The 20,288-nt window shown below is 48.7% G+C and overlaps 1 protein-coding gene across 1 annotated transcript in view; it reads right to left on the reverse strand.

Annotated features, from left to right (window-relative positions):
• LOC144107840 (ATP-binding cassette sub-family C member 2-like) overlaps window positions 1-20,288 on the reverse strand; it is a 91,462-nt gene that overhangs the window by 34,281 nt on the left and 36,893 nt on the right. The window contains exons 9-15 of the mRNA XM_077641053.1: window positions 18,459-18,615; window positions 16,775-17,032; window positions 12,802-13,005; window positions 11,686-11,832; window positions 3,391-3,478; window positions 481-680; window positions 126-302 (exon numbers count right to left, since the gene is read on the reverse strand). Coding sequence (XP_077497179.1) covers window positions 126-302; window positions 481-680; window positions 3,391-3,478; window positions 11,686-11,832; window positions 12,802-13,005; window positions 16,775-17,032; window positions 18,459-18,615 — 1,231 coding nt within the window. The remainder of the gene's footprint in view (window positions 1-125; window positions 303-480; window positions 681-3,390; window positions 3,479-11,685; window positions 11,833-12,801; window positions 13,006-16,774; window positions 17,033-18,458; window positions 18,616-20,288) is intronic.

Here is a 20,288-nt window from a genome sequence, read left to right on the forward strand (position 1 = left end):
TGCGCAAGACATAGCTGGGATGCTGCAGTCAATTGAACAGATTGCCCGTGACATGGCGAGCTATGCCTACGTGGCCAAGACAGTAGAATGAGGAAAGAATGTATTTTGCGCATTCTTATCTATACCTTGTCTCCGATTTCAGTTAGGTCTCCAGCAGGAAAAGAGGCGATGTCCTTGACCAGATCGCATGCATCCAGCACGCGTCGGTAGAGCACTGGGTCGTAGGGCTTTCCAAACAGCACGTTATCCCGAAGAGACATCTTGAACACACTCGCCACTTGTGGAACGTAGGCTAGGGAGCCCTGCAAGCGGGCGCGAGAACGGGCACAACCTTGTTTTAAATACGGAAAATATAGAGCCTTGCAAAATGCTTGACTAAAGGTTTACATAGCATAGAAAAGTGAGCAGTGCAGTTTTCGATCATGAAGCAGAGAGCAAAATGGTACAATCACGAGGAGAGTAAAAAATTAATGAACTCACCCCGATGCGGAGCGTGCCGTCAACGTGATGCAGATCACCCAGTATGGCAGATAGCAGTGTGGATTTGCCACTGCCTACGAATCCCACCACAGCCACCATTGTTCCGGGCTGCACGTGCAGATCAACGCCCTCCAAACACGGTTTGCACAGCTCATCTGTCATCGTCCGAACAAAGGTGCACTTTTCCAGGATGAGTTCCCCTGCACATTTTCAGAGAAAAAAAGAACTCAAGTATGACAGTGCCTTGCAGTGAGAAAGATGTGCGCCTCGTTCAGTCCCGGAAGCAGCCTCAGCCTTACATCTTCTGGCTATAATGATTCTGCGCATGCATATACTCTACTGCGTCACGATGCACAGTCTATCTCCAAAAGAAACCAGGTGACGTGTTTCGTAACCTTTCATTTACTTTTCTTTTCGCGCGGTCTTGACACCATTTGCGAAAAAACTGGAAAGTTGGGGAAGCAAACAACAAATTACTTCATGGCCGATTTGGACGCGCCGCCGCCGCTAGGAATGCCATAGCCGCCGCATTCAGTTCAAATGTGCAACAAGTACCATCCTCGGGAAGTTCTTCACAAAGCCACCAACTAGCGCCGATGATTCATCGCTCTCCGACATTTGTCGGCTTCGACAGTGGTCCGCTAGATGCCTATGGGCACAGGGACGTTTATGCAAGAAAGTTTCACCGTAGGCATGATTCAACCATTAGAGTGACTTAATGCCCAACGGCCTAGGCCACTGAGAGGAACAGCCAATATCATATGAATAACTAAAACGAAAGAAAAAAACAACCAAATACGACCCTCGGCTGTCAGGACCGTGACGAAAGCGGCATCGTGATGGAAATGTGATCGTTACTCCTCGTCGGCAGAAAAGAGAACCGGCATGGCGCCAACCTGCGCCACTCACGTTCCGCTTCTGGATGGTAAAACATCGGCTGATAGCATATGCAAAATTCAGGGTAGGCTTGGTACTTTTGGAAAAGGCGGTAAGAATAGACGAATATATACCAGCCTCGTTTTGTTATTTTATTCTTATTTTACATCAATATACCAAGTCTTTCTCGGTATGAGGCAGTAATGTTTAAATAGAACCTTGTTGAGGTGCAAAGATTGCTTCTGTGGTGTAGTAATTCCAGCGTTTCCGGACACCAGCAAACCGGTGAATTGTATCAAAATGTAATCAGGCTAACTAAATTTTGATATGATCGTACTCAACCGAAGTCTGCACTGAAGTTCCGCCCATATTCATGACCACTCCCCAGAATAGTTCGCTTGAAGAAATTAATTAATTGAAAAAAGACTTCTTACCTAAACAAGATTATAACCATAACAACAAGAGACAAGCAATTACAAGCTCATCTTGTCCACTGTTGTCACTGGTCATCGGAATAATACAGCGCGCTGCGGTTCATGCTCTATTGTTGCCAACTGCTATTTTAGAAGTTGCATCGTACTATAGCTAGGTTTTCACCGTTACAGATAGGCGCAATGTTACAATTAGTGGTTGCAGCTGGTTGTTAGTAATAGCCACATCACTATTTATATCGAAAACTTGAAAAAATTAAGGGGGCACTTTGTTCACCTAAACTGCAGTGAGGCGAAATCCTTCACGGCGGCGTTGATGCTGGGGTGCGCGGTGAAGATGTTAATTAAGTACACAATTCTTTGTGAATCATAAATACTGCAGACACTGGAGGACGCTTGGAAGGCATTCGTCTGACTCGACGCCTTTCCGCAAACACTTTCCAGCGTCCTAGACGAGGAGAACTACATGCGCGTTTGCAGGAATTAAGGTAGTCGTTAGCAAGTTCGGCTGCGGAACGAAAGGATGGTGGTTAGAATCTCATTGTGCACAAAGATTTCTTTTCTTATCGAGTTGAAGAGCGTAACGGACGGACGCGAGCAGGAGCCATTAAAGGCTTTCGCTTTTATATTTTGGCAGCTGAGCTCGTCGATGAATCACCCCAGGCGCTGGATGTAACGCCAGACGGTCGTCCGGGTGGGGGTATGAGCCATTAAAGGCTTTCTTCTAAATACCTTTGGCGCTTTGGCTTAACAAATTTTGGCCGACACGCACTCCACAGGGACAGCACGCTTCTTCGGCACGCGCATTGCATCCCCCTACCGAACGCCGCAACCGCGACGAACGTGTGACGTGGCATTCTTACTCCCGTGTGGGCTTGGGCAGATATTAGTGTCGAGCTTCCCAGCTCAGGCGAGAAGACAAGGCCACGTGGCACGTGCGCCACCCAGTGGCGTGTGCTGGTGACTTGACGCTGGCTGGAGGCGCGCGAATGACGCAGACTTTGAAAGCAGTGCGATATGGCCAAAATTTGCGGAGCCACAGCGCGAATGTAATAGCGCGTTTGAAATTCCCAAACTCGACATGGCTACTAGCAACAGTCACCTACAATTTAATTGAAACCGGTCGTACTTGGAACTGTCGTATTTAAAAGTTAACTGTCCAAAATTAACGTAATTTCTTATAATTTATTCACCTGTTATTTAATGCCTGATGATCCAGTTGTTTCTATGACGAAGTTACCATATTTATTCCTCCAAAGAACTATTTTAAAATACACGGTGTATGAAAAAACCTCTCTCCGAACTGTCAACTATTCTCTTTTCTGGTCTCATGATCCGCTTTAATAGATGTTAATGTTTCATGTCACTTTTAATTTGCTGTAATTGCAGAGTAAATAGGCAGAAAACCTGCAGCCGGTATGCCTTCATTACTCGCATAATGACGCACTTGACGGAAGAGTTGCAGGCATCTATGTAGAGTAAGAGCACGCAGCTTTAGCATGTGCTCTGTCGCCGTATCCTTCAACACAGAAATTACCCTAAACCTTCTACAGCAATCAACTTCTCTCGTGCACCTTGATTTGGGGCTAAATACGTCACTTACCTCTCCTAGCGAGCTTCTCGCCACCAGAATTGTCGCATTCTTCGTCGGCAGTGCACAGTTCGGAAATCCTTCTAATCGTGGTAGTCATCTGAAAGGCATGCATGTCGAGTTATGCGGTCAGTGAGGCATGCATGTTTTCGAGTTTACGGTCGCTCTAAAAGTTGAGTTGAGGTGTTGAATGCTACAGGTGGGGTTAGCCTTGCTTTATCTGCCGGCAACTGCTCCAACGTAGCGTCCCTTCTGTATTAACAATGTCCTAAAGCCTGTCGCATCTACCCCGCTATGCGCACAGTCTCTTATAATAGCACACATTCTCTCCCGCAGTCACCATCTAGGCATACAATCAATCCACACAGTCCACATCACAGTCCACTCCAGAAGTCACCCTCTATGCACATATTCAGTCACAGTAGAACATAGGCCATTGTAGTGCCACAATCCATACACACATTCACTCACAGTATAACGTAGTCCACTCCGGAAGACACCATCTACGCACACATTCAGTCACAGTAGGCCATAGTCCGTTCCTGCTGTCAGAAGGGAGGCTGCACGCCTTCTTTTAACATTTCTACAGGACACAGATCTTGTTTCTAAATGGTGACAGCAGGCCGCTCAAACTCTCAGCAGTGGCCGAAGAACGGTCGTGCAAAGCGCCGGTAACTTTTAGGAAATTGTGACACCACCATAATATTTACTTGTGGAAAATCTGCCACAATCGTCATGGAGAGCCACCAAGTGTCGCGAGGCCCCACAGGGTGTGTTCTAAAGTAAATGAAAATTGGTATTTGGGGAAAGGAAATGGGTCTCACATATCTCGGCGGACACCTCAACCACGCCGTAAGAGAAGGGATAAAGGAGAGACTGAGAGAAGAAAGGAAGAAAGAGGTGCCGTAGTGGAGGGCTCCGGAATAATTTCCACCAACTGAGGATCTTTAACGTGCACTGTGCAGCTTTTCAGGTTTGAAGTCCGGACCAAAACCACTTGATTCTGAATGTGACGACACTCTCCTGCGCGCCCCCTGTTCCCTTCTCGATTCTCTTCGACCACTCGATACGTGCGCTGTGCAAGGCACGTTTCGAAGACCAGGAGCATTCTCCGGCTCGGACTATTAGCCTTTGTAAATGGATGTAGTACGTTCAGTCGAGAAAAAAATAATATCGACCACGCTTCGACGTCCCAGCTATTGCCTCGCATTGGCAGACATAATTAAAAACGTTTCCTTCCGTTATGTAAAAGAGAACAAGCGGAATTTTCTTGAATCAGTATCAAACAACCGTTAATTCTTGCTTAGTAACACGCTAGAAGAATTTGACCGCCCAAACGTGATTCTTGTTATTGTGATGACCCCCATAATGCGCAGGTCCACACGGGACGGAGAGGCAAAGAGACACCGTATGGCTCAGTTTAAACAAACAGGTATATTCAATAATTACACATGATTAAGATTACACATCAGAGGCTGGGGCGTCCGAGCTTACGTGCCGACGACTTCATGGGGGCGATGGAGTGGCTCCGGAGTTGGGCTCGAGCGGTTGCTGGCAGAAGCTGCACGCCGTCGGGCTTCGGCGCTGAAGGCCCTCTTGGCGAACGATGTCGTCCTGAGCGTGCTTCTTCCGTACTGCTTCTCGATTTTTATATCCTCTTCTCCACACTCCCTAGGGTGAGGACGCCCACGCCGGAGGGGAAGGAGGGGGGGGCTAGGGCTTTCACTTGGGCGCACAAACATACCACCGCACTTATTGTCTCGCCCCCCTCACGTGTTTAGTCCGAGGGAAAGAAGGTTGTCTTCGCGGTAGCGCATGGCGTCGGCTGTGGTACGGCGCGCTCTGGCCCGCTGACAGTTCCCGCGGGTCACCGGCCTCCATTCTTCATCCATCAACTGACACTCGCTCCTCAAGGTAAGGCGCGCTCTGGATCGCTGACAGTTCCCTTGTCCTGGAATGTGCTCGGGAGGGCCGCACCTGGAACCGCCACGCCAATTGGGGAGGATAAAGCCTGTTTCCCCGCGGCGGCGGCGGCGGGTCCGGTTGGGTCCAGTTGGGCTTAAACCCCTTCGTTCTGGTTGTCACTCTCAACGAGCATGGCTGGGTAATGATGATGCCTGTCATCTGGGTCTCCGTCTACGCCGCGCCGTCGAACGTGGAACCTCGTAGCACACACAAGGAATGTACCTCGTAGCACACACAAGGAATGTACCTCGTAGCACACACAAGGAATGTACCTCGTAGCACACAAGGAATGTCACACTCGCTCACCCTACAGAAGAATGTTCTCCGAACATTTGAGTCCCTGCAGCTCCCCTTGTCTTTCTGAATCGCCTCGCACAGTGCGTCCGACAAAACACTTTTCGCTGCACTCAACACCACTGCACAACACCATATGCCTCCGCTGTCATAACTGGCGTCTCCAGGGGCAGCACTGATCTTCTTTTACAGATAAACATGAAACTCAGCACCCAAGCCTCTCCTTTCTAGTCCAAACTGGACGAAATAAATTTACCTCAGTTACAAAGGAGCTCCCACTTCTAGCACGATCACGGCACAGACAAAAATATAGATAACGAAAGGAAGTAGGGCATGTTCTGCATGCGCTCCGCATGCTCTCCTGTGAAGGTGTTACTTAATGACAGAAAGGTTTAACTACTAACTCCGATAACTTAACACATACGCATATAGCAATGTTATGAGCTGCGGCATTACACAATTCTGACCAGTTCACAACTCCGCTCTGTTTACACCATTAGTCCGACTTAGCTTTCCGATTTCGCAGCGGATATCGGCCTTCATGAGTCATACTAAGACAGTCTGTGACCCTTTGTCTGCTTTGGGACTCGCGAGGGCTCGTGGCAGGAGCCTCTCCTGGCGTTATCTGCGCGGCAACCTCGCGCGCTTCTTCTTCTAGCAATGCATGAAGTAAATCCGGTGGCATTCCGGCCGTCACCTCTGGCGCCTGCCGAACAAATGCAGGAGAGGGCGTTTCTTGCGAACTATCTGCGCGCTCCGCTTCACTTCTGTCCCCATCAAAATCCGCGCTTTCCCTTTCCTCATTTCGTGAATACTGAACCGGTGCCGACTTGAGGCGATTTGCGTGTATCCTTATCAAGCGCCGGTTCACGTCTCGGACTCTGAAGTTTACCGGAGAAAGCTTCTCGACAACCTCGCACGGTCCTCTCCACTTCGTCTGGAACTTACGAGCTAGCCCAATCTGCCTTTGGCAGTTTTCAATGTACACGCTGTCCCCCACATTAAACGGCGCGTCTCTAGCACTGCGATCGTGCACCTCCTTCCTGCGCTTCGCCGCTTTCTTTAAGGCCTCCTTTGCGATGTCCCTCGCCACTTGCAAGCGCGATTCTAGCTCCACCTTATAGTCGTCCAGTGAAGCGTATGGGACACGACGGGGGCCCTCTGGCACTTCACTAGGCTGGTCCGGGTCTCGGCCGTAGAGAAGAAAGAATGGCGATTCGCCCGTGCTCTCGTGTGCTGCGGAATTGTAGGCAAACATTGCATACGGGAGCCACAAGTCCCAGTCCCGCTGGTCGCGCGAAACAAAATGCGACAGGAACCCGGCCACGGTTTGGTTCAGTCGCTCCACCGCGCCGTTGCAAGCCGGATGGTACGGTGTTGTCTGCTTCTTAGCGATCTTAAGCAGCTCGCAAACTCTCCTCATTAGCTGCGACACGAAGTTCGTTCCCCGATCTGTCAAGAGTTGCCTCGGGGGTCCATGTCGGAGCACGATCTGTTCGACAAATGCTCTTGCAACCGTGTCTGCCTTCTGATCTGGGAGTGCTACCGCTTCCGCGTATTTTGAAAGGTGATCGACAAATACTAAAATGTACTTGTTTCCGGAAGTGGTCGTGGGCAATGGGCCCATTATGTCCATACCTGTCCGCTCGAAGGGAGCCGAAACCTCAGAGAACGGCTGAATTGGAGCTGGTCTTCGTCCCTTGGGTGTTTTTCTTTCGAGACAGGAATGACACTTCGCACAGTAGTCTCTAACATCCTGTCGCATGCCACTCCAAAAGTACAAACGCTCCACACGCCTGCGTGTCTTCGCTACGCCAAAATGACCGGCGCATGGCGCATCGTGAAACGCGCGAAGAACCCTTTCTGTCCACGACCGAGGTATGACGACTCTCTCCCAAGCGGTTTTCTCTGGTCTCCCTTTCCTGGTTGGCCTCGTGCGCCGACACAGGGTGCCGTCTTTGTCAATGAAATAACCTAGCTGTTCGGGGTGAGACGGTGCGCCCTCTAAGCTTTCGATTATTCGCTTCAGGTCAGGATCTTTGCACTGCTCTGTGCGTAATTCGGCGGGGTCGACTACGGGGACAAACTCATCTATAGCTGCCACGGCAGCTGTGCGGCTGAGTGCATCAGCATTCAGATGTGTCTTTCCTGACTTGTGCTCAACTTCAAAGCAGTATTCCTGCAGGTGTAGATTCCATCTAGCGAGTCGCGAGCTAGGGTCCCTGACACTCATCACCCATTTCAGAGGATGGCAGTCTGTGACTAGCTTGAATTTGCGGCCGTAAAGGTAGCATCTGAAGTGCTTTACTGCCCAGACAACGGCGAGGCACTCCCTTTCCGTAGCTCCGTACTTTTGCTCTGTGGGGCTCAGCTGTCGGCTAGCAAAAGCAACGGGATGTTCTTTGCCCTTGATAACCTGAGATAGCACGGCACCAACTGCGAACTTTGATGCATCTGTGGCCATAACGAAGGGCAAATTAAAATCCAGGTGGCGCAACAGCGGTGCACTCATTAGCTTCCTTTTCAGGGCCCCAAAAGCATTCTCCGCGATTTCTTCCCAGCGAAAGGCGACATTTTTGGCTGTTAAGGCGGTGAGCGGCTTAGCGAGCTTGGCGAACTCCTCTATGTGCCTTCGGTAGTAACCGATCAGGCCGAGAAACTGCCGGACCTGGCGAACGCTAGTCGGGGATGGAAAATCCGAGACACACCTTAGTTTCTCAGGGTCCGGTCGCACGCCGTCAGCTGAAACAACGTGCCCGAGGTATTTCACCTCGTTTTTGAGGAATTGGCACCTAGAGGGCTTCAGCTTGAGACCCGCTCCTCTTAGTCGCACCAAAACCTGCTCAATATCGCGCAAATGGTTCTCAAAACTGTCACTGTATATGATAATGTCATCCATATACACGAAGCACAGCCTCCCCAGAAGACCTGCCAGGATAACATCAGCGGTTCTCTGCCAGACAGCAGGGCTGTTGGCCAGACACATCGGCATTCTTTTCCATTCATAGTGCCCTGAGGGCGTGTTGAATGCCGTTTTCTCGGCATCTGCCGGATCCATTGCTATCTGCCAGAATCCCGCCGCCATGTCCACTACCGTGAAGTACCTGGCAGAGCCCAGCTGAGAAAGCGTCTCCTGTATATTGGGGATGGGGTATGGATCGATGCGAGTTACGGCATTTAGTTTGCGGTAGTCCACTACCAATCGATACGAGCCATCTGGCTTTTCCACCAATAGTGCTGGTGCTCCCCAGGGTGACTTTGAGTGTTCGACAATGCCGCGATCAATCAGGTCCTGCACCTGCCGCTCCATCTCCCCACGTTGGGAGTAAGGAATCCTGTACGCACGCTGGTAAACGGGCGATGAAGTGCCGGTTTCTATCCTGTGCTTTATAACGCCACAGCAGCCCAAATCCAGGTTGGACGCGGCGAATACCTCCGAGTAGTCGTTCAGCAAACCAGCCAGAGCCTCCCTCTCCCTGGAATTTACGTGAGAAAGATCGAATGACACCTTTGGAGCAGCCGGAGGACTAGCATGCTCTACAGTTGCGAGTACCGTATCGGTGGGCTCACGTTTCTCTATCGCAGAGGTGAAGAAAGCCAATGTTTTGTTCTTGGGAAGGCTCAGTGGCTGCTGGCTACAGTTAACCACCCATAGGGGCACTCTGTGGGCGTCATTAACTGTCACGAGGCACGCGGCTGCCTTCAGGCCATTGCTGAGAGAGTCGACCGGCTCAAGCACTCCCACGGCGCCGCTCTCTACATCTGAAGGCACAAACGCGTACAAAATGTGTTCCGACCAAGGAAGGACGACCGCCTCATCGACCAGCCACACCAGTGTGATGACCCCCATAATGCGCAGGTCCACACGGGACGGAGAGGCAAAGAGACACCGTATGGCTCAGTTTAAACAAACAGGTATATTCAATAATTACACATGATTAAGATTACACGTCAGAGGCTGGGGCGTCCGAGTTTACGTGCCGACGACTTCATGGGGGCGATGGAGTGGCTCCGGAGTTGGGCTCGAGCGGTTGCTGGCAGAAGCTGCACGCCGTCGGGCTTCGGCGCTGAAGGCCCTCTTGGCGAACGATGTCGTCCTGAGCGTGCTTCTTCCGTACTGCTTCTCGATTTTTATATCCTCTTCTCCACACTCCCTAGGGTGAGGACGCCCACGCCGGAGGGGAAGGAGGGGGGGGGCTAGGGCTTTCACTTGGGCGCACAAACATACCACCGCACTTATTGTCTCGCCCCCCTCACGTGTTTAGTCCGAGGGAAAGAAGGTTGTCTTCGCGGTAGCGCATAGCGTCGGCTGTGGTACGGCGCGCTCTGGCCCGCTGACAGTTCCCGCGGGTCACCGGCCTCCATTCTTCATCCATCAACTGACACTCGCTCCTCAAGGTAAGGCGCGCTCTGGATCGCTGACAGTTCCCTTGTCCTGGAATGTGCTCGGGAGGGCCGCACCTGGAACCGCCACGCCAATTGGGGAGGATAAAGCCTGTTTCCCCGCGGCGGCGGCGGCGGGTCCGGTTGGGTCCGGTTGGGCTTAAACCCCTTCGTTCTGGTTGTCACTCTCAACGAGCATGGCTGGGTAATTGATGATGCCTGTCATCTGGGTCTCCGTCTACGCCGCGCCGTCGAACGTGGAACCTCGTAGCACACACAAGGAATGTACCTCGTAGCACACACAAGGAATGTACCTCGTAGCACACACAAGGAATGTACCTCGTAGCACACAAGGAATGTCACATTATTATGTCTGTGACTGTACATGCATAGCTAAGAGCAGAGTCCCTTAAAGCTGTGTATGACAGCCGAATGGCCGAATGGTGTATCTGTACGAGCAGCGGAAACAAATCTTCAGTGTTGACAGCATCGGCTGTAATTAAACTCGAGGATGAGATGTTGACTTTGACGTAAACTCACGATCCGCGCGGCTCAAGAAAAAAACCGAAGCGCGGAGGAGATAGACCCGCCTTAATGACAGACGGCCAGTCGGTCTTCAAATGGCCTCGAGAAAAAAGAACAAAACAAGCAAACGGGCGGCTCACGCCCGTCTCCAGGGCGACAGCACGAGGCGCCAATAATCGCGCAGAAGAGCTCCACCTGGTGAGGCGAGCAAGAAGCAAGTCCGAAGCTTGACACCGCGGCGGCAGCGTTCACAGAGTGGCGATACTTTCCGCATCGACGGACTTTATAGTCCCGGCGATTTCGCGCTGTATCAGCGACCGTTCTTCGGCTGCTGTTGATATCTAAGAGCACCCAATCAGGTGGCGCTGAATGGATCCGGTGGAATTAAAGCCAGTGATCAGTGATGCGAAACGCAGAACTGTCTTGGGGATTATTTGCATAAACAATTGCTTCCATTGAAATATATTCCACTTGGGGATTCCCCTGAACTCATTGAAATGGAACTATTCTAAATGCGGAAATAAAATCTTAGGAAGGATTGTCAAGGAACGGTTTTCAACTATAAACGTCCTCAATAACCGTCAACTCGTGATTCTGTAAGTGATTATTCGCATTTTTACTACTGGGCACTCTAAAGGATTCTCGAATGCTCCCCGTATTGTCCCGCACCAACTAAAGCATTACAGTTTGCGCGCTCACATTATCTATCCTAGGCGAGATTGCGTCAAAGAATTGTAAGTAGCGAAAAATAAAAACAATTCAGGAGTGAGCTCGAACAAACATTTCTTTTAATTCATTGTGTAATAGACTTTTCAGCGTAAAAGGACCACCAGGACTGGCGACGAAACACAGCACCAGTCATGGTCTCCTTGATCATAACACCAGTTTTCCCTGTTATTTTGCGCTAAAAAGTCTCACCTGTTGGGTGAAAGACAGAGGAAATTGACACTACTTAATGTTCGATACCTTCATCGCTCTTGCGTCTCGTTGCTGCTTATTCCTATCGTAAATGTCAAATAAGCTTTTTCTAACCAAGTTGTACTCATGGTCCTGAACCGCCACTTGTCTACTGTCCCTGATGTTTTGACTCGACTAGAAAGTGCGAATTTCCTCAAGGGTAGCTTCATAGAAGGGCCTTACCGCAGTTCCCATCCTGATTGTGACTGAGAAGCAGAAGACGATCGTCTCGATCAGCGAAAGCAGGTAAATGGCAGCGAAGGACTCCGCAGCATTCAGCACCCGTCCCGGATTTACGACTCTCAACGTGGCGTACATAACCAGGATCATCTGCAGGAAGCGCATGCACAGCTCGGTGAACATTTTGGGGATAGACACCACCAAAGAGTGACTTCGCTCAGCAATGGCATATCAAGTGACGAGAAGTTCATCAATGGCGTCAATCAATCAGCCATAAATGGCACTAATGATAAAGGTCAGATAACGTATGGAATAGTTATAAGTTGAAGGGTTCGAGGGAAAAAGGTGCTGGTTTGGCTGGTTTCAAAATTGCTTCATTTTCAAGGGCAAAATAAAGTACACGGCAACCTGAGGGCACAAGGCTGCAATATCGTGCGGGCATTCGCCCGAACTGCATAATAAGTAAGGTGCATACTGTGAGCGCCGATGCAACATCTGATATCAATTGGTCGATGCTATTAAGATCAAACAAATATTCCAGGTCTCCTGAATAGTGGGAAGGGAAGATAAAATTTTTGTCCCTAAAACAGAAATTGGTTGCGTATCCTGAGAGATAGTCTCATTGTAACGAGGAAGATTGTTCTCATAATCACGGCGTTTCTTTTTGCACTGAACTGCCCTGTCGCCGAGCATAGTTGGTTTTTCGCCACAAAGATTCTGGAGTCACGTCATAGCCACTTCTATTAGACCTTTAGAATAGGGTGATGCTATGGGTTAGCGCAATGGGGGAATAGAGGAGGACCAGTGCGCAGGCGCCGGACAATAACGCCCTTCCCTTCGGTTATTGTCCTGCGCATGCACACTGGCTCCCCGCTATTATCCTACGCCCCTAACAGATAGCGCCACCATTATCCGAAAGTTCCTGATGCTTGACGGGCCGCTCTGCAATTGTGCAGAAATTACTGCCCCTCAGGGAAGAAGTTCTGCTTCATTATATTAATGCCTACTCAAAGTTTTTTGTACGTCGTCTGGTTTTTCGCCTTAATTACACATTATAAAGACAATGTGATTAATAAAAATCGGAAATTCTGCAAATCAGGAAAGCCTTCATCCGTTTACCATGGCTCCGGAAGCACCGCTGAAAGCGTCCTGGAATGAGTTGAGCATGTTCATGGCGAACACGTCCCTCAGCTCCCGCTCGCGGACGCGCTTGATTCCCTCCAGGTGAGTGCGTTCCCAGGCGTTCATCTTGACCGTGCGAATGGAGCTGAGCACGTCCATGGTGCGGACCACACGTTCGTCGCGGTGCTTGATGTTGCGCCCCTGCAAGACATCAGCTACTGGAACTGTCGCTTCACTGATATCGCCAACGACTCGGGAGTAAGAAAGGACAGGCAGGGAATGCTCCACTCTACTTCCTTAGCTACGCCAGGAGTGCTTCCTTGGGCTGGTGGTGTCGACGTTAACTGCAAATGTTACTCGCGTCACACCGCTCTGGCATTTAAGTGTGACACTGTACGTGCACCAAGTCACGTTCGCACATAACACGTTATTACAACAGGGTCATTGAGTGCTAAGCATTCGTAAGAAGCGTAATAAGGGGGTAATTACTCACTGTCATCCACCCGAACGCAGCCACACGGCTGCAAAAGAAACCTATACAGCTTTCTCAGAAACTTCGCAGTTAAAGAAAAATTCGTCCTGGTCCGGAGTTAACATCCTGGGCCCCGAGCTAGGACGAATTTTTCTTTAAGTGCGAAGTTTCTGAGAAAGCTGTATAGCTTTCTTTTGTAACCGTCTGGCTGCGCTCGGGTGGATGCCAATGAGTAATTACTCCCTTATTACAAACTTAATCCACCTTAGGGGATTCCCCAAAACATTTGACCAACATTGTAAGAACCGTGCAACAATGCCGCGTGGCCACTGCGTGGCCATTAATATGCCATCTGTGTCACTTTTTCTCACGTATAAGCAGCACGGGCAGCGGCTTTTTACCAGCGCTGTCCCGTACTAGCGACCTGATCTATCTTCCCGTAACCCAAGCTTTTTTGGTTTTTAATAAGCGTTCTCACCGTCACCATCATTTTCATCTGTGGTTTGCACGTCGTGTAAAGACCTGTTCTAGTTTTTCCCTCTTGTAGAAGCCATGGTCCCACTCGGCCGTGGCAGCATCTTTTCAATTGGCCTAATTCGTAGAGACATCTTACTGAGCGTGTGTAGCATTGGGCTAACCAAGCGTGCATCAGTCGAGATGTAAAAAGTGAAACAGACTTTACTTTGGCCCCGTGAAAAATGAAAAAAGAGGGATAGCATGCGTCAGTAATTTCAACTTAAAGTGGGGCATAGGCACTAAAGGGCTTTTATAGCATCACTTCACACAATCCCCTGCCCGTCGCATCAAAATTTAAGGGTTCCCCGTACCGGTGACTCATATATAGACGGCGAGCAATTAGAAAAACCACGAGCTCATCCAGGGCATGTCGGTGAGCGCGTTCAATTCACGAGGCTATCGCAACCACTATGTATAGTCGTAAAGTCGCAGAAATTCAGGGCCGGCATGAAAAACCGCTTTTATGCACTTAATTATTTCTTTATCTATTTATTTATTCATGACATGTATTGTCATTTGGCAATACAGTAGAGGGATTTAATTAAAAAAAATGCAGAGTATTTGCACACTCAAAGGGTTGTGAAAAGCGTCAACGGATGTAGTTTGTGCAAATTTATGCGGAAAAAGATTCTAGGCGCAAGCTATCTGAACGAAAAAATAAGGAAAACGTCACCTTTAAAAGCAACTTCCTTCACTTTCAAAGCGTGACCTTTTTGTTCGGGATAAATAGGGACTAGCGGCAGTTTGCGTATGATATATGCCGTAAAGTTATTTTTCGGAAACGTGACGTCCGCAAACAGAATAAAAATGCATTCCATTCTATTTGAGGAATTAATGTTGCGGAAATTCAGTACGCAGAGGAGCTTTTATTCTAGCATAAAATTATTCCGCCTCAAAATAGCCAACCATTCAAAACAAAAACTGGGTTGGCTTCTCGAATGTAGGCTTCTTTGCGAGAAAAGGTTTTTTCGTCAGCTTGCAAGAACTTGAAAAGGCCACGCACCACCACGTGTACTTTCAGTGAAGAGATGAAAGTAGGCATCTTTTATTTTATTTTAAATTTTAGGTTTATTACTAAACCTACCTTGCAGGACACATTATCGTTGCTCGTAGAAGTTTGCAAGCGTATTGAAAAGCTTTGGAAAGTAATTTCTCGCTGCTACACCAAAATGCGTTTGCAAGTGTTGGAAAATGATAGTGCCTAGTCGCTATATGAATTAAGTTGCCACGCGGAGCTTTAATGAAATTGAGGGCAAATAGTAAAGAATGGCTGCTTCACTAAACGATATAACTAATCAATACATCATCATCGTCAGCCTGAAAACCTTCGAAGGAAAGACCACTCCCATATCTTCAATTACACAACAGCAACCACCTTCTCCACTCTAACATCCTATTCTCACCTGGCTGTGTCACCCCCTGACGACACCCGCTACGCTCTTCCTGTCTTGGAATTCACTCCGTTTCCTTACGCGACCACCGGTTATGTTTTATTCGCATTACATGCCTGCCCATGCACATTTCTTCGTTCTGAGTTGTACTAGGGTATCGCCGACTCGCGTTTGTTCCATAACCCACCCTCCCCTATTCACGCCTAGTAACGTTACAACTCTAATTTTCCTTTCCACAGCTAAATGCGCTGTTCTCGTTTCGTGCTCTACCCGTTTCGTTAGCGTCCGGATTTCTGTCCCATAGGTTTGCATCATTGCATACAACTGTGGCGTAAGTTCCTGTTGAGGCATATGGTTAAAAGCCTCTATCACCATCTCATAGCCCCTGCCAGATGCACATCATTCCATTCTTACTCTCCTCGCTATTTCAGTCTCGTGGTTCACATCTGTGGTCACTTGCTGCCGTAAGTACTGCCTTCGTCAACAATATACAGTCCATGCCGTTTGCCTCTAAGCCACGTTGTGCACACATCCGTGGAAGCCCTAACTTCTGGAAGGAAGAGGGCTACAGTTCATCTCAACTGCAATAGATTATGACACTCCCAGTGCACAACTAGATGCACAACAAGGCACAGAATCAGACCCTGCGGCCTGTATTCTTTTGCAAAAGGCTGTACATGTATAAGATTTTGACTTCCAATGCCTTCTGCTCAATGTAAATTGTTTCGAGACTGTTGAATATCACCTTCGGTTTGTTCGTGTTAATGTTTAGACACACCATGCCGCTTTGCCGGTCTAGGTGCTGGATCATGCTTCTCATTTCGAACTCTGGGTTACTGAACGAGTCAATGTCATCAGAAAATCGCAGATTGCTAAGGTGTTGTTCCTTAGCTTTTATCCTTGAAAAACACATGAGGATTGGGATGTTGCACTTACCGAATTATTGACCGACAAACGCTACTTCCTCATGAAAACGTATTTCATATTTTAAACTTCCCTTATAGAACAGAGAAGACCTGCAATGCCTTGATATAGCCTCCCTTTGCCTACTTCCGATCACTTCAAGCATCTCAATTTCACCTTACCGAAATTGCACCAATTAGTGCACCTAAATACCCCCGAAAGCGTAAGATTGGACCGCCATCGCCGCAGCTCAGTTGATAGCGCACCGGACGCGAAATTCGGACGTCGTGGGTTCGGATCCCACCGGCGGCATGTCGTTGTTTTTTCTTCTGCTTTTAATAATCTGCCATTGATGAAAACTACGAAGTTAAGAAAGGAACAATTCTCTATGCTCCTTGGTTTCGCTGACTATCAGCTCCCGCCAAATCTTGTTTTGGTTGGCTTCTTGCCTTGTTCGTACTTCTTGGGTTGTTTCCCTTGTGCCGTTGCCCGCACTGTTAAACAGTCTTCTGGTTAACAGCCATGCCTTCCGTCCTCCTCTTTATTTCTGTCTGTTAAACGGTACTGTCGGAGGAAGTGAGCATTTTCTGAGCATTCTTCAACTCATCCTGAGTTCTATTGTTACAGTAATACTATCTGATAGTCCTCATTCCGCGTGCCCCCCCAAATGTGATAGAATCAGAGATACCTGCAGGCGCACGTGAAGCGGGTAGAGAGCTCCTGAGATCAGCGTGACGAGCGCGGGCCAGGCGGCTGAACAGAGCGCCGGCGCGGGACCCACTCTGCGTGCCAACATGTACACGGCCACGGGCACCAGGGCCAAACCGCAGATGGGCGGAGCGAGAAGCTGCGCCGCCAGCGACAGCATCGGGCAGTCCACGCTCAGCACTGAGGCCACCTTGGACGTCGTGTGAGCAGCGCGAGACGACGGAGTGAAGCGCAGTGCCTGAGCGAAGTCAAGGAAAGAGGAGTCTGAAGGCCACAGAGTGCAAAGGGGAAGGCTGGTTTTCCTTTATAACATCAGTGCTCGGCAGCCTAAGGTACATGACAGAATTTAAAATTGTCCATGCTGCAAGTCGTACAAAATGCGAAGGTAGTCCTTGCAAGATCTTGTGGCCGGAACAGCGCATCACGAGACCTGCCACAAGATCATGCATGCAGATCATGCACTTCCTGCCACAAGATCATGCACCAACCAGCCAAACTTTTCACCCTGCTAAAGTCCTTGCAAGGTTTGCAGTAGACTAACATCGTTGCCACTTCTAGTTTCTTAATAGCTACTCCTCGCACTACTGTCTGTGCTTATCCGTGTTAGTTGGCTGAGCGAATGCTGCGTTGAAGCAGGCGTCCATGCTACACACACAGGTAGGCACAATATGCTTCCACAACGAATATTTCAAAAAGCTGCCTTCTCATTTGAAACAGCTCTCTACCTCGCATTACGATTGTACAGAGGTGTGTCAAAGACTTGTCAACAATCGCCTAAAACGATTGGAAAGCCTAGTTTGGCATAGTGTCGTGCTAATACATGGAAATAATATCGTTGTCAAGCCCCCATTGACGCTCGCCTTTCAAGCATTGTGCGCGTTTCCTACACTTCCATCAGCTCCAGTTGTCGTCCAGTAAGGCTACACATTTTGCTTGCTTTCCCTGGCTTGGCACGCATCAAGTTTCTTGTTTTCATTTGATAAAATTCCTCGGCCTTTCCGACCATCATCGCAACGAAGACCTTAGAGGTATTGCTATTTAGCATACAGCAACACACGTTGTTGGGCTAGTTTGTGCATTGTATTCAGAAAAAAAATAAACGAGCCAAAAGACGCACACAGGAAAACTGAGAAGAAAATAGGAAATAGGCTGGACTACCAGCTGATTATTCGAAAGTTCGGGGGTAAAATATACACAAAGCACTCAGTCACATGACCATCTCACAATCGCGATGACATCAACCTTCCATCGTGGAAACATCCTATCTTCTCAGTTTTCTTGTGTGCATCTATTAGGTGGTTTATTTTATCTATATAGCATGTCTCTGCCATAAGAAACCTCTTGCTGCTGGCTCATCCTGCATAACAGAACCGGACAAGGTGCATTCCAATATGATGCACCCTGTAACACACCTAAGGCACTACTTTGATAGTACTCGCTTCCCGTTTCAGCTAGCACCATTTTCACTCTTTCCACTTTTTCCTTGATTCAAAGTAGCTGCATCATCTTGCCGTAATCCCCATTCCTTATAATGTTATATCATTTCAGAACTTGCGCCCCTTCTGACATGACAGTCGGAAGAAAATTGCTATCGTGCAACCAATAAATAAAAAAATAAATAAAAGAGGTCAACAGGGCCGAAAGAAAGCAGCGCTACAGCTCACCCTTCTGAAGATAGCACCCTGCGTGAGGATCAACAGGCGCTCGTTCAACTGCAGTCCATAGTGGCTGAACACGCATACGAACACAGCTTCGCCCACGCAAGTGGCAGCGAAAAGGAATATCATGGAAGCCATGTCCGACGTGCCGGTGATAAGGCTCCTGCAAAAGTTAGAGCAGAGACATATTTCACCAGACGGAGCGGTCTTCAGCGACTTCTGGGTCGGAAATCACTGCCTATGGCCCTAGCTGTTCCGATACGTAAAGAAACAAGCATTGTTTCAGTGCACTAGCACTTCCACTCCGTCAAAAAATTTTCTCTTTTTCTGTCTCAAGCCACTTCTGCCCCACCTACCACGGTGGGGAAGTGGGAATCTTCCCACCGATGTACCATTGTCAATATGTCGGCCTGGTTCCTTGGGCGGACTGGAAGAGTTGGGTGCCAACCGCCTGGGTGGAAGGTGGAGCCACCTAGGTCACGTGACCGTGTGACGTGATCCCAAATAGTACACCAGATTGTGAAAAAACTGCCCACCGTGGCAGGTGGCAGATCTATCAATGATTAGTCGCGAGAGGCTTCTCCGGGACACCAACCTGGGTCGCACAAGCCCCACCGATGGCACCACCTGCCATCGCAGGGCAGTGGGACGTCGCTTGACCGCGGTACCACTGCGCCAGAAGTGGTATGAAGATCCCCACTGATCTATGAATGCAAATTGTGTAATCACTTCTACTGGAGAAAAAAGACTAAGATGATGCAATATCACGCGAACTTGCAGAGTATGATGTATCAACCAAGGTAAGCCGGTTAAAACCATGCAGAACCAAAGAAAGCCAGCATAAACTATGCAAAGCTAAGGCGTACCACGCTAGCCCACAATAATACGTGATTTGCTTCAAGCTAAACCTCCAGCGGTTTTTTGTTTTTATTTCCGGCATTCGACCTTTATTCCGACTCCGAAAAACATCGAGCGCATTTGACCATCCATGAAAATGCAGTTGATCAAAGACGTCTAAAACTTTTCTTTACGCTAGGGAATGTAAAATCGAATCACGTCGTAGCCTCCAGCTTGTGACGTCATGGTGTCGTTAGGATTAACCCTTTAAGGCGTTTTGCACACACCTGCGGATGAAGAGAACTCGGTAGCCTCATCTAAAAGTAGGCTGCACCTAGTATTGATTGTTTTGTTTCAAGGGAATATAGCATGTTCCATGTCACAAATAAGACGCCGTATTATACCACGTAGCGAATGCAGTACACGGTATCACGAAACGGTGAGCTGGGTAGCACGCTGTCTTTCGTTTTTGTGCAGACAGGTTTTCGCACAAGTAATTCCAGCAATCCTTTCCCCCGATTTCGAGCACGATGTGCAACTTCGAAAGAGAACAGAATGCCACGACCTTTCAGGTGTTCATCAATCAAGTCTTGACGTTCGCGTTGCTATTTCTATCATTTATGAAATTTTGTACGAAATTTTAGACACTGCGTAAAAAGTTGACTGCTAGCTTTTTTTGCTGGAAAACTAGCAACTGTTTTCCTTGAGGCCGGAATATGTTGTTGAGGGGGAAAATATTTGTTTTGCATGAAAATAAAAAATGTCGCGGGAAAGGTTTGAAAAAATTGCCTCCAATCTATTTTGTTAAACTAAATTTGATGTAGGTGCCCAAGCACAGCATTTATGCACCATTCGTACAGGTTACTTGTTACAGACAATGAAAGCTTCAGCTTGCGAGACGCGGTTTCGGCCCTTCCACATAACTGCAGCTGCCATGGAACCGGTTCTCCTTTTTAGCAGGACGGCACCACGATTCACCGAGACACGTAACCGCCTTTT

Source organism: Amblyomma americanum, chromosome 10 (genome assembly GCF_052857255.1).
Source record: "Amblyomma americanum isolate KBUSLIRL-KWMA chromosome 10, ASM5285725v1, whole genome shotgun sequence".
Classification (NCBI taxonomy): Eukaryota; Metazoa; Arthropoda; class Arachnida; order Ixodida; family Ixodidae; genus Amblyomma; species Amblyomma americanum.